The sequence below is a fragment of the Triticum aestivum genome, chromosome 6A (genome assembly GCF_018294505.1).
Source record: "Triticum aestivum cultivar Chinese Spring chromosome 6A, IWGSC CS RefSeq v2.1, whole genome shotgun sequence".
Lineage (NCBI taxonomy): Eukaryota > Viridiplantae > Streptophyta > Magnoliopsida > Poales > Poaceae > Triticum > Triticum aestivum.
The window spans coordinates 324,603,701-324,618,178 of record NC_057809.1 but is presented as its reverse complement, the minus strand read 5'-3'; the positions used below and the strand labels follow the sequence as shown (position 1 = coordinate 324,618,178).

Genomic DNA, 14,478 nt, shown 5'->3' with positions numbered 1-14,478 from the left:
AACCGTAGTAGGGATTCTTGTGATCCCATAGGTGTCGCTCCCACCGACACTTCCGGTTGCATCATATACAACTCTTCTTCCAGAAATCCATTCAGGAATGCAGTTTTGACATCCATCTGCCAAATTTCATAATCATAAAATGCGGCAATCGCTAACATGATTCGGACAGACTTAAGCATCGCTACGGGTGAGAAAGTCCCATCGTAGTCAATCCCTTGAACTTGTCGAAACCCTTTCGCAACAAGTCGAGCTTTGTAGACAGTAACATTACTGTCAGCGTCAGTCTTCTTCTTGAAGATCCATTTATTCTCAATTGCTTGCCGATCAATGGGCAAGTCAACCAAAGTCCACACTTTGTTCTCATACATGGATCCCATCTCAGATTTCATGGCTTCAAGCCATTTTGCGGAATCTGGGCTCACCATCGCTTCTTCATAGTTCGTAGGTTCATCATGATCCAGTAGCATGACTTCCAGAACAGGATTACCATACCACTCCGGCGTAGATCTTACTCTGGTTGATCTACGAGGTTCAGTAATAACTTTATCTGAAGTTTCATGATCATCATCATTAACTTCCTCACTAATTGGTATAGTTTTCATAGGAACCGGTTTCTGTGATGAGCTACTTTCCAATAAGGGAGCAGGTACGGTTACCTCATCAAGTTCTACTTTCCTCCCACTCACTTCTTTCGAGAGAAACTCCTTCTCTAGAAAGGATCCATTCTTAGCAACGAATGTCTTGCCTTCGGATCTGTGATAGAAGGTGTACCCAACAGTCTCCTTTGGGTATCCTGTGAAGACACATTTCTCCGATTTGGGTTCGAGCTTATCAGGTTGAAGTTTTTTTTTCACATAAGCATCGGAGCCCCAAACTTTAAGAAACGACAACTTTGGTTTCTTGCCAAACCACAGTTCATAAGGCGTCGTTTCAACGGATTTCGATGGTGCCCTATTTAACGTGAATGCGGCTGTCTCTAAAGCATAACCCCAAAACGATAGCGGTAAATCAGTAAGAGACATCATAGATCGCACCATATCTAGTAAAGTACGATTACGACGTTTGGACACACCATTACGCTGTGGTGTTCCGGGTGGCGTGAGTTGCGAAACTATTCCGCTTTGTTTCAAATGTAGACCAAACTCGTAACTCAAATATTCTCCTCCACGATCAGATCGTAGAAACTTTATTTTCTTGTTACGATGATTTTCAACTTCACTCTGAAATTCTTTGAACTTTTCAAATGTTTCAGATTTATGTTTCATCAAGAAGATATACCCATATCTGCTTAAATCATCTGTGAAGGTGAGAAAATAACGATATCCGCCACGAGCATCAACATTCATCGGACCACATACATCTGTATGTATGATTTCCAACAAATCTGTTGCTCTCTCCATAGTACTGGAGAACGGCGTTTTAGTCATCTTGCCCATGAGGCACGGCTCGCAAGTACCAAGTGATTCATAATCAAGTGGTTCCAAAAGTCCATCAGTATGGAGTTTCTTCATGCGCTTTACTCCGATATGACCTAAACGGCAGTGCCACAAATAAGTTGCACTATCATTATCAACTCTGCATCTTTTGGCTTCAACATTATGAATATGTGTATCACTACTATCGAGATTCATCAAAAATAGACCACTCTTCAAGGGTGCATGACCATAAAAGATATTACTCATATAAATAGAACAACCATTATTCTCTGATTTAAATGAATAACCGTCTCGCATCAAACAAGATCCAGATATAATGTTCATGCTCAACGTTGGCACCAAATAACAATTATTTAGGTCTAAAACTAATCCCGAAGGTAGATGTAGAGGTAGCGTGCCGACCGCGATCACATCGACTTTGGAACCATTTCCCACACGCATCGTCACCTCGTCCTTGGCGAGTGTTCGCTTAACCCGTAGTCCCTGTTTCGAGTTGCAAATATTAGCAACAGAACCAGCATCAAATACCTAGGTGCTACTGCGAGCTCTAGTAAGGTACAGATCAATAACATGTATATCACATATACCTTTGTTCACCTTGCCATCCTTCTTATCCGCCAAATACTTGGGGCAGTTCCGCTTCCAGTGACCAGTCTGCTTGTAGTAGAAGCACTCAGTTTCAGGCTTAGGTCCAGACTTGGGTTTCTTCTCCTGAGCAGCAACTTGTTTGTTGTTCTTCTTGAAGTTCTCCTTCTTCTTCCCTTTGCCCTTTTTCTTGAAACTGGCGGTCTTATTGACCATCAACACTTGATGCTCCTTCTTGATTTCTACCTTCGCAGCCTTTAGCATTGTGAAGAGCTCGGGAATCGTCTTATCCATCCCTTGCATGTTATAGTTCATCACGAAGCTCTTGTAGCTTGGTGGCAGTGATTGAAGAACTCTGTCAATGGCACTATCAACAGGAAGATTAACTCCCAGTTGAGTCAAGTGATTATGATACCCGGACATTTTGAGTATGTGTTCACTGACAGAACTATTCTCCTCCATCTTGCAGCTATAGAACTTACTGGAGACTTCATATCTCTCAATCTGGGCATTTGCTTGAAATATTAACTTCAACTCCTAGAACATCTCATATGCTCCATGACGTTCAAAACGCCGTTGAAGTCCCGATTCTAAGTCGTAAAGCATGGCACACTGAACTATTGAGTAGTCATCAGCTTTGCTCTGCCAGATGTTCATAACATCTGGTGTTGCTCCTGCAGCAGGTCTGGCACCCAGCGGTGCTTCCAGGACGTAATTCTTCTGTGCAGCAATGAAGATAATCCTCAAGTTACGGACCCAGTCCGTGTAATTGCTACCATCATCTTTCAACTTTCCTTTCTCAAGGAACGCGTTAAAATTCAACGGAACAACAGCACGGGCCATCTATCTACAATCAAACATAGACAAGCAAAATACTATCAGGTACTAAGTTCATGATAAATTTAAGTTCAATTAATCATATTACTTAAGAACTCCCACTTAGAAAGACATCCCTCTAATCTTCTAAGTGATCACGTGATCCAAATCAACTAAACCATAACCGATCATCACGTGAAATGGAGTAGCTTTCAATGGTGAACATCAATATGTTGATCATATCTACTATATGATTCACGCTCGACCTTTCGGTCTCAGTGTTCCGAGGCCATATCTGCATATGCTAGGCTCGTCAAGTTTAACCTGAGTATTCTGCGTGTGCAAAAACTGGCTTGCACCCGTTGTAGATGGACGTAGAGCTTATCACACCCGATCATCACGTGGTGTCTGGGCACGACGAACTTTGGCAACGGTGCATACTCAGGGAGAACACTTTTTCTTGAAATTTAGTGAGAGATCATCTTATAATGCTACCATCAAACAAAGCAAGATAAGATGCATAAAATATAAACATCACATGCAATCAATATAAGTGATATGATATGGCCATCATCGTCTTGTGCTTGTGATCTCCATCTCCGAAGCACCTTCATGATCACCATCGTCACCGGCGCGACACCTTGATCTTCATCGTAGCATCGTTGTTGTCTCGCCAATCTTATGCTTCCATGACTATCGCTACTGCTTAGTGATAAAGTAAAGCAGTATAGGGCGATTGCATTGCATACAATAAAGCGAAAACCATATGGCTCCTGCCAGTTGTCGATACCTCGGTTACAAAACATGATCATCTCATACAATAAAATTTAGCATCATGTCTTGACCATATCACATCACAACATGCCCTGCAAAAACAAGTTAGACGTCCTCTACTTTGTTGTTGCAAGTTTTACGTGGCTGCTACAGGCTTAGCAAGAACCGTTCTTATCTACGCATCAAAACCACAACGATAGTTTGTCAAGTTGATGCTGTTTTAACCTTCGCAAGGACCGGGCGTAGCCACACTTGGTTCAACTGAAGTTGGAGAAACTAACACCCGCCAGCCACCTGTGTGCTAAGCACGTCGGTAGAACCAGTCTCGCGTAAGCATACGCGTAATGTCGGTCCGGGCCGCTTCATCCAACAATACCGCCGAACCAAAGTATGACATGCTGGTAAGCAGTATAACTTATATCGCCCACAACTCACTTGTGTTCTACTTGTGCATATAACGTCAACGCATAAAACCTGGCTCGGATGCCACTGTTGGGGAACGTAGTAATTTCAAAAAAAAACCTACGCACACGTAAGATCATGGTGATGCATAGCAACGAGAGGGGAGAGTGTTGTCTACGTACCCTCATAGACCGAAAGCGGAAGCGTTAGCACAACGCGGTTGATGTAGTCGTACGTCTTCACGATCCAACCGAATCAAGTACCGAACGCACGACACCTCCGAGTTCAGCACACGTTCAGCTCGATGACGTCCCGCGAACTCCAATCCAGTAGAGCTTCACGGGAGAGTTCCGTCAGCACGACGGCGTGGTGACGATGATGATGTTCTACCATCGCAAGGCTTCGCCTAAGCACCGCTACGATATGATCGAGGTGGATTATGGTGGAAGGGAGCACCGCACACGGCTAAGAGATCTAGAGATCAATTGTTCTGTCTATGGGGTGCCCCCTGGCCACGTATATAAAGGAGTGGAGGAGGAGGGTGCCGGCCAAGAGGAGGAGGCGCGCCCAAGGGGGGGGGGCAATCCTACTCCAAGTAGGTTTTGCCCCCCTTTCCTATTCCAACTAGGAGAAGGGGGAAGGAGGAGGTGGGGAGAAGGAAGGAGAAGGGGGGTCGCGCCCCCTTCCCTTTCCCAATTCGGATTGGGGCAAGGGGGGCTGCGCGCCACCTCCTGCTGCCTCTCCTCTTCCACTACTTTGGGCCCATGAGGCCCAATAACCCCCGGGGGGGGGGGGGTTCCGGTAACCCCCCGGTACTCCGGTATATATCCGATAACCACTGGAACTATTCCGGTGTCCGAATATAGTTGTCCAATATATCAATCTTCATGTCTCGACCATTTCGAGACTGCTCGTCATGTCCGTGATCACATCCGGGACTCCGAACAACCTTCGGTACATCAAAACTCATAAACTCATAATATAACCGACATCGAAACGTTAAGCGTGCGGACCCTACGGGTTCGAGAACTATGTAGACATGACTGAGACATGTTTCCGGTCAATAACCAATAGCGGAACCTGGATGCTCATATTCCCATATATTCTACGAAGATCTTTATTGGTCAGACCGCATAACAACATACGTTGTTCCCTTTGTCTTCGGTATGTTACTTGCCCGAGATTCGATCGTCGGTATCTCAATACCTAGTTCAATCTCGTTACCGGCAAGTCTCTTTACTCATCCCGTAATACATCATTTCGCAACTAACTCATTTAGTTGCAATGCTTGCAAGGCTTAAGTGATGTGTATTACCGAGAGGGCCCAGAGATACCTCTCCGACAATCGGAGTGACAAATCCTAATCTTGAAATACGCCAACCCAACAAGTACCTTTGGAGACACCTGTAGAGCACCTTTATAATCACCCAGTTACGTTGTGATGCTTGGTAGCACACAAAGTGTTCCTCTGGTAAACGGGATTTGCATAATCTCATAGTCATTGGAACATGTATAAGTTATGAAGAAAGCAATAGCAACAAAATAAACGATCAAGTGCTAAGCTAACAGAATGGGTCAAGTCAATCATATCATTGTCCTAATGATGTGATCCCGTTAATCAAATGACAACTCATGTCTATGGTTAGGAAACATAACCATCTTTGATTAACGAGCTAGTCAAGTAGAGGCATACTAGTGACACTCTGTTTGTCTATGTATTCACACATGTATTATGTTTCCGGTTAATACAATTCTAGCATGAATAATAAACATTTATCATGATATAAGGAAATAAATAATAACTTTATTATTGCCTCTAGGGCATATTTCCTTCAAAACTAACTCAATTACATGATGAATCTCATCCAACTCCTCACCGACCAGCGAGCCTACGAAGGAATTACTCACTCCCGGTGGGCAGCATCATGGAACTGGCAATGGAGATAGGTTGGTGATGACGAAGATCGAAGATCCCTCTCTCCGGAGCCCCAAACGGACTCCAGATCTGCCCTCCCGAGGAAGAACAGGGCTCGGCAGCGGCTCCGTCTCGTGGATCTCTTTCTCCCTGATTTTTTCTGGAATAATGTGAATTTATAGTATCAGGGGGGTCATCAGCGGGGCCACCAGGTGGGCACAACCCACCTGGGCGCGCCAGGAGAGGGGGGCGTGCCCTGGTGGGTTGTGCCCACTCAGGTGCCCCTCTCCGGCAGGTCTTGCCTCCAGAAATTCTCTTTATTGATATAAAAAATCCTCAAAAGTTTCGTTCCATTCCGAAAACTTTTATTTCTGCACAAAAACAACACCATGGTAGTTCTGCTGAAAACAACGTCAATCCGGGGTTAATTTCATTCAAATCATGCAAATTAGAGTCCAAAACAAGAAGAAAAGCGTGAGAAAATGTAGATACGTTGGAGACGTATCAGCGCCCACCACGTCCGATCCAGCCTACTCTGACCCACCCGACCCCACATAAATTTGAGCATATCCGCACTCTGGCCAAAACCCTAGCCGCATTCCGCTCCACTCCCCTCTCCTCCCACAATACTAACCTCCTCTCCGGCCAGCTCCGGCCTTCTTCTACATGGCAGCGGCTGGATCCAACTCCGACATGTCCAGATCCAAGGACCGGGATCCCTTGCAGCCCCTAGGAGCAGATGGTCGTTTGTGCTGCTCTCCGACGCTCCCGGGAGGACTACGCCCTCCCGTGGTCTTCAGCGAGCAGCGGGAATCCATTGCCCAACTGCGGCCGGATCTGAGGCCAGTGGAACCGGGGACGGAGGATCTCGCCGCGCGTCGCCGGTAGCTATCACCACGGCCGCATGGCACAACCCGGCCATGCTGCAGGAACCTTTTAGGTGGCACCTCGTCCCACGGCGTCAGGCACCAAAACGGTGGTCATTTTCGCCTCCATGACCAGACGTGAATCCGAACAGGAGGCTTTGGGCACGGCTTCAAGCGGAGGTGGTTGTCGTAGCCCTCGCAGCGTAGGCGGCCACGACAGCTCGCGACGCACAGGAAGCTTCGGCAGCCCATGAGGCGGCGTTGGAGGAATCCCTCGATGCCTGCATAGCCGAGAAGCGGCAAAGAAGGGCGGTCAAGGCGATGGCAAAAGACCAAAGTCGGGCGGTTCGCGCCATGGCCGGACTACCCCCATGCAGGAGAAAGATGAGGACGACGACGGAAGCTCCGCCCGTGAGCAGATCCGCCTCGATCTGTTATGCGTCTTCGACCGCTACTAGCGCAAGGATGATGTGAATGGCAAAAGCAAGGGCAAGGCCGGCCATGGATGAACTTCTTCGATCATCGTTTCGTTCGTAGTTAGTAGAGCATGTCAATTTTTGGTAGTCCGATGACATGTGTTTAGGTACGTACGCTACGTTGCATGAGCTAATATGGATTTGAGTATTTGATTTAGATGTATCCTGTTGTGGAGGAGCAAATTTGTGTGTTTGAGTATTTGATTTAGATGTATCCTGTTGTGGAGGAGCAAATTTGTGTGTTGTCCGATCACTGCCTGCGGATACGCCCGAAATTTGGTACTTGTGGTTGTAGAGCTCTTTCGGTCATCGTTTCGTTCGTAATTAGTAGAGCATGTCAATTTTTGGTAGTCCCGTGACATGTGTTTAGGTACGTACACTATGTTGCATGAGCTAATATGGATTTGAGTATTTGGTTTAGATGTATCCTGTTGCATGGCAGGCAAATTTGTCCGATCACTCCTCGGTATCCTGTTGTCCGGTCACTGCCTATGGATGCGTCTGAAATTTGATACTTGTGATTGAATCCACAAGAGGTACTTGAACCCTTTTTTTGCGGGCAAAGAAAGGCTTGAACTTAAAAGAGTGTTCCTTGTCAAAGAATGTGGCCTACTACCTGTAAAAGAAAGGCCAATCGCCCTGCGGGGTTGTTTGGACCAGAACTGTTCCACGCGTTAAGTTAGAGGGCTCCCGGTGCAGTTTCCTCTGTACTAAACATGTTAGCAGTGCTTGCCGCCTAGAGCACCAAAGATGTTTGGCTCTTTGCTCTGGAACACCGTGATACATCAGCTATGCAGTCCTAAAACTATGAGAGTAAGCTCAAGGAAACAGAGTAAATCAGCATACGGTCCTTTTTACAGCACAAGTTAAAAGGGACATTTCCACAGTTCACATGGTACGAGGTACACGTAAATATACATATGTAAACATAAATTTATTAACAAGGTACTTGACAAACGACCCCAGAAAACCGACGTCCAGGTCGGCTCAAGCAACTATCAACGCCCTTAAAATAACGAATTTTGGGCAGGCAACAATCACAACTCATCTCATGCTTTTGCAACTTGCAGAGTAGCATGTGATTAGAAACAAGAGAACCGAGATTACCACGTGCTGATGAGAAGCTAGAATCCGGCCCATCCCGATGGCTGATCTACTTTCTTCGCTGCCCCCGTGCTCAATCTCTGGGAGGAACTCCCCTGGGCATTCGTTCTGTTCATCTGTGCTGCTGCTGCAGTGCTACCAGATGATGTGCCGAAACCCCACGCATCAGAGGAAGGCCCCGCATTCGTGTTCCGTATTAGGTTTTGCCTCCCATTGGTTGCATGGTCGACCTTTGGCCTGGCCTGAGCTTTCGCCTCAGGGAATGCCTGCCATGTCTTGGCCTCAGAGCTGGGTACCGAGGAGTTGCCTGAGAGCATTCCTTGCTCAAGTTCCCACACCGTTCCTTCAATCCTCTCCTTCCGCTACATGGATTGTAAGTCTCATGTAAGATGCTAGAAATATTCTTAAGACAAATGTGTTGTACTAGATATACATAGAGTAAGCACTTGTGTGCAAAAAAAAAAAGATAGAGCAAGCACCTGGGATCCAAGTTCTGGTATCCTTGAGCTGACTTTACTTGAAGGCAGCGGTGTAGTCTCAGCAACAGTGCGCTTCAGCTCTTGAATTTCTTGGCGCTGGGAGCGGCAGATTGCCGACAGCTTTTCATACTTGGCTGTCATCTCAGCCTTCTCCGACGTGGTTTTCTTCAACTGCTCCTTCAGATTGGACACTTCATCTTCAAGCTCGGATGTCTTACCAGTAGCAGTAGTCCCTGAATGCAGATTGTTTGCATCAAAATCTGCGACAAAACTGTTGAAGGGATCGTTCCCAGATATAGTCTTGCTTTGTGGCTGTGATGCTTTATTTTTCACATAACCTTGTGGTTCCATGAAAAGATTTATATCCGAACCACCCTTAAGTCCATTACTGGATACAGTGTTACTTGTTGTATTTCGTAAAGCCTGACCAGAATGACCATGCCTATCTCCAGGGGTAGTGGTGCTGATATCCACCCTACTTTGGTTATACTTTGATGAAGGTGATGGTTTAATTGGTTCCTCGTCAAACAAGGGATTCCTATTATCAGCAACTTGAGAACCCTGTGCATGTTGGGTCACCCAAAATGCACCTAGAGGTGCATCTCCGGCATTTGCACTTCCATGAGATGATGAGTTATCAGATTGTTCTCTTGGAGGTGCAGGGGGGTTCCTTTTAGGCGTCACATGTGTTCTTTTATAACCACCTACACAGGCAAAACAAGATGGTAATAAAGTTAGACAGCAACCAGTCACACTATCTCTTCTGAGAATATTTAGAATAAACAATCAGACTCAAATAGTAAATACTTTGTTCTAGCACCCAGTGTGCTGTAAGGTGGCATGTCAGAAAGGTTATGTGAAGATAAGGTCATTTCACAATACCTAACACATGACAGTGTAGTGATTGACCCAGTCAGATGCCACAGAAGTAGCTCATAAGACAATCAATACAAACATTACCATTAATTTAATACCCTCTAAATGGAATGATGTAAACTCACGTATTAAACTGTATGGTACTACTCTACAACACCTGTAAAAATTATATAGATGCTTATATAACAATCTTATAATTAGGTGATGTAGGATCTATAAATAGCAGTTTCTATAATTATGAGGATGCAAAATGAGGACTTTTTATTTCATTAATAGACATGCAAAATTCCACTTCATCCAAAAAAATTATAAAGCCAAATTTATTAATGGCAGGTACTTCCTAATTTTACCCTCACAAAACAAAATATGATAGAATATATACAGAAATATGGAGTGATGCAAACATTGCATTTTTCTATTTCTGATAGGTCCATTTTTTCATGGCGCATCAAATACAATCATTGGAGTTATCCAATAAGCAAAAGAAAATTGTATTGATTAAATATGATTGCATACTCTACAAAAAATTCCGAAAGTCCAAACTCTCTAGGAAACACTGTTGTGTCAATCTGGTTTCCAAATAATAACAAAGATGACTAATATTATAAATAGCACAGAGTGGGTTGTAACACGAGGGTATTTTTGTTAGCATAGTCCTGCTAATCGAAATATTTAATATATTCGGAGAAGAAGTGAAGCACAGCTACAGTTTTCTACCAACAAAAGAAAAAAAACATGCAGATTCAAATTGTAGCCATTGCATGTGAAGGCAAGACCATATGATACAGAGCATGTATTCTCCTACAAATAGCATCTAAAGAAAACCTCACCATCGTCCTGCAAGCCCATAGAAATTGCTGCTGAAGCCCCATCAGGTAAACTCTTCTGTAACTCAAGAGGCAGTAGTTCATTAACACGAAACCAGACCTGTCAATTGGATAAAATCTAACATCAGAAAAATGAAAACCATACTTATTTGGCTCCTAAGACTACATGCAGCAGTCTATGACTAACCTAGTATCATGAAGATGAATGGCCAATCACCTGTGTGATATCTGGTCTGGCATTTGGAGATGCTTCCAGCATATCTTTGATCAGCCCTGTGACACTGGTGCTGTACTTAGGTTGTTCTGGAATGCGATAATTGCCATTAAGGACCTGCAACTTTGACTCTCCATCAAACGCGGATTTGAAGTAGCATATTCTATAGAGAAGACATCCCAGGGCCTGCCAATTGTGGAATACAAAGTGTTGCAAATCACTTCAACATACTTCGATTGCAAACATGTGGTTTGATAAACAGTAACTTCACAGTTGAGGATTTAGTTGTGATCCAACAACCTAATCATTCTGTTAGACATCACTCAAGATGGGGCTAGTGTGATAATTAAATCAGAGAATATATCACATGCTATGGCATTGGTTTAATTACTATTCAGATATATGAATAATGAAGATCACATGTTCAGATGTTATGGACTTACCCAAATATCAACCTTCTCACTAATAACTTCTCTTCTGTAGAGATCCCACATCTGAAAAACATGAATGCATAGATGAGACCACTGCAGGCCGTACGAGTAAAAAAATTGTATCCATCATGCCAAAAAGTTTTCATTAACCTCAGGTGCTCTATATGCCGGGGTCGTATGCTTCCTAATGATATCTTCCTCGATCCCCCTATCTTCTGGCTTGTCAAAGCATTTATGATTTGTTGACGTGCTTCCAAAGTCACATAGTTTCCATGCACCATCTAATCCAAGAAGAACATTTTCGGCTTTAAGATCCCTAGAGGAAGGAGGCAGAATGTAAAATCGTGGTGAATTATGAAACATTAGTTTGCAAAACTTCAAAGCAAGTCCCACACTCATACCAAATCTGAAACATTCATGCAGGTAAGAGTTGCTTGCACATGGTATTTGCTCACATGCAGATAGCCAAGCTACAACAAGGTATATGGATTCCGTACTGCAGGCAAGAATAGAAAGTAGTACGGGCAAACAAATAGCAGTGGGCAGTTTACTAGCGTACCATCACTCCAGTAGTTGCTAAGTAAACTTAAGTCTACTAATTAAATAATGAAACGGAACAACATAACTGTGCAGAAATCTGACTTGTGATATTTGATAAAAATGCCTAACACTGATCCTTTCTATATAATGGAAATAAAACATGGATTCAATATCTGTAAATGACTCATTCCATGTACCTATGCGCAATTGGTGGTGACTGCCCATGCATAGCAAAAACCGCGTTGCAGACGTCTCTGAATATCAAAAGTGCCTTCTTCTCCTCATAGTAACCAGTACCTCTGCTCTCCATCGCACTCACCAAGGACTTCTCACAAAACTCCATCACAAGCAATGCCTCCTTTGTGCGGCCCATGTCAAAAACATCATGGGCAACCAGTGTGACGACATTGGCATGCCCTTTGAGGAGATTCATCACCTGGATCTCCTTCATGACAAGATCAAGCGATTCCGAGTCATTGCAAATGATATGCTTCAATGCATACTGCTTTGACGAGTGCAACGCGTCACATGCGAGATACACACAAGAGAAACCTCCTTGTGCAATGGCATTGCGTACTGTGATCTTCACATTCCTTACATCAATGGTGCGGCCTTCCACTCCAGTCTGTACTTTCCCCCCAAAGGGATTGAACCTCCGCATTCTCACAATAACCAGGACGAAATAAATGAAAACTCAGGGTTCAATACTTCTGCTAATGATTCTGCATAGATAAAAAGAGGTAAGAATGAAAATTCCGGCATGCACAACAAACACAAAGCCAAATATTTACTTGAGGAGAATAGAACATGATATTGTCTAACAGTCTAAGAAGCCCACGAATGAAATGCCCAATACTCTAGCTTCAACATTATTCACTGGCATCTGCATTAAGTGGTGAAAATCCTAGAATTATCCCTTATAGGCTGATGCTTGGCATTCTATTTTCTCCATGAGGCAATGCTCAACCACAAGCATAACTATCAGAATCAAGTGAAAACAAGGTGCATGATCCAACTTCAATCATGCATGTTTCCTATCCCTGGGTTCACCCGAGAATTTCAGAGTTCTCCATCAGTTAGAAGTTAATCACTCGCACCCCATCTTAACTGCAAAGGTCTTAAAATAACCGCTTGTCTTGGCATGATCTAACTCAAATATGAACGAGGACAGACAAATAAGGCCGGATCTACATGCTGTGTCGAACTTATGGATGTTAGTGTGGGTTCAAGTGATCACTGGATGACCAGAAGTAGAAGCTCATGCCTACCTCAAAAGCCAACGCCCAAGATCGCGATGAGGTGGAACGGGAGCGGCAATGGCCGCGAAGGTTGCAGGGGTTTGGGGTGCGAGGCGACGGCGGAGGCGGAGGCGCTAAGCTACGGCACGGCGGCGGCAGTGGGACAGCAGCAGAGATTTCATAGCCGCATTGGGTCGGATCGGAGCTTGGGTGGAGGATGGGCCATGAAAGGGAGAGGAAAGGTGCGGGATGGTGGAGAGGAGAAGTTGGTCAGATTCCAACGAGGGAGGGGCGCACCTCTTAGATCGGAGGTGGCCTCCGAGAGGCTCGCCGTCGCCGTCAGGAGGTTGAGACCACAATCTCGTGCGGTGCGGGAAGGAATGTATCTCCGCCTCCGCGTCTGGGATGCCTGGCGGAGGGAATAATTGATGACAACCCCCAGTTCGTGTGCCTTTGATCCTAAGCCTTCCTTTGTGTCACTGACATGAGAGACGGAGGGGAGGGAGAAAAGCCGCGACGTGGAGCGGCGGTGGTGGAGCAGAGGTGGCCTATCACTTTGCGCTGTGCCCCGTGCGAGCGTGGTTACAAAGTACGTAGATTTTGGATACTAGTCGTGTTTATTTGGAAATTTTGTTTTTTTCCTCCCGTTCTTTAATAAAATGCCTGGCTTTCTAAAAAAAGAAAAATCAGATCTACTGCTATTAAGCAAACCATCTTTATCTTTACCTAATCTTTATTATTATTTTATCTACTAATAAAGCGACGTTTCTGGTCGTCCGTCATTAATTAAAATTACCCTTCAAGTTACTAAAAATTACCCACCAATGTCATCCATAAGTGGGAAAACGATTCGTTTTTAATTTCTTAACTCGCCACCGATAGCTCTTGATTCATCTAAGGAAACGCCCTTACACAACATAAGCCAACGAACCAGCCTACTGGCCTGGGTGTTTCTCCACCTTCCAGGAGACTTGGGTTCGAAACCTGGTCGTCTTCATTTTTGTAGCTTTTTTTCGCAAATTTCAGTTGGCGTAGTATAGAGCTATTTCGCCAAGTGTCGCTTAACAGATGGTCTACAAGGTATAATACGGTCAAAATATTCTCTTTTAATTCTTTTTTGCAGATTCAAGTATTTTTTAAATATTTATATCTTTCAAACCCCAACTCCAAATTTAGCATGCTAGATATAAAAATCGCCCAGAAAATTTTGTAGATTCTAAATGTAATGTTATCTTTCATGTTAATTATTTTTATGTTGCACCCTTAATTAGTACTTTCCTTTTTTATTAAAGACACGAATGTTTCTTACTCCCTTTTTTTATACGTCCCTTATTACCAGATTTCCATCCATCATTTGTTCGTCCATTTGCACATAAAATAAAAAAATAAAATAAAATATGTTCACAATTTTAAAAACTGTTTGCAAATAGTATAAAATGTTCATGAATTCAAAAAATATTTTTAATTTTAGAAAATGTTCAAAAATTTGAAAAAATGTT

General features: G+C 44.0%; 1 protein-coding gene across 2 annotated transcripts; it reads right to left on the bottom strand.

Moving 5' to 3' along the window:
• Window positions 1-8,100: 8,100 nt before the first annotated feature.
• Window positions 8,101-13,515, bottom strand: LOC123127498 (probable serine/threonine-protein kinase DDB_G0276461). 2 transcript variants are annotated; one of them, XM_044547226.1, is made up of 8 exons: window positions 13,277-13,515; window positions 11,939-12,463; window positions 11,352-11,517; window positions 11,214-11,264; window positions 10,774-10,956; window positions 10,560-10,656; window positions 8,854-9,557; window positions 8,101-8,736 (listed from the first exon to the last, which is right to left on the bottom strand). In XM_044547226.1, exons 2-8 carry the CDS (start codon window positions 12,400-12,402, stop codon window positions 8,395-8,397), a joined length of 2,007 nt encoding a protein of 668 aa, XP_044403161.1. In that variant the 5' UTR covers window positions 12,403-12,463; window positions 13,277-13,515; the 3' UTR covers window positions 8,101-8,394. The 2 variants fall into 2 exon arrangements, with proteins under 2 accessions (XP_044403161.1, XP_044403160.1); XM_044547225.1 differs by having other exon boundaries at window positions 13,010-13,476.
• Between the last annotated feature and the right edge of the window lie 963 nt (window positions 13,516-14,478).

Bases quoted from the DNA above. Each gene is read 5' to 3' on its own strand.
- LOC123127498 (XM_044547226.1), bottom strand. From the start codon at position 12,402: ATGCGGAGGTTCAATCCCTTTGGGGGGAAAGTACAGACTGGAGTGGAA. The intron at 10,657-10,773 runs GTGATTGGCCAT...TCCAATTGACAG, and splicing joins CCAGACCAGATATCACACAG to GTCTGGTTTCGTGTTAATGA. The intron at 8,737-8,853 runs GTGCTTGCTCTA...CAATCCATGTAG, and splicing joins TACCAGAACTTGGATCCCAG to CGGAAGGAGAGGATTGAAGG.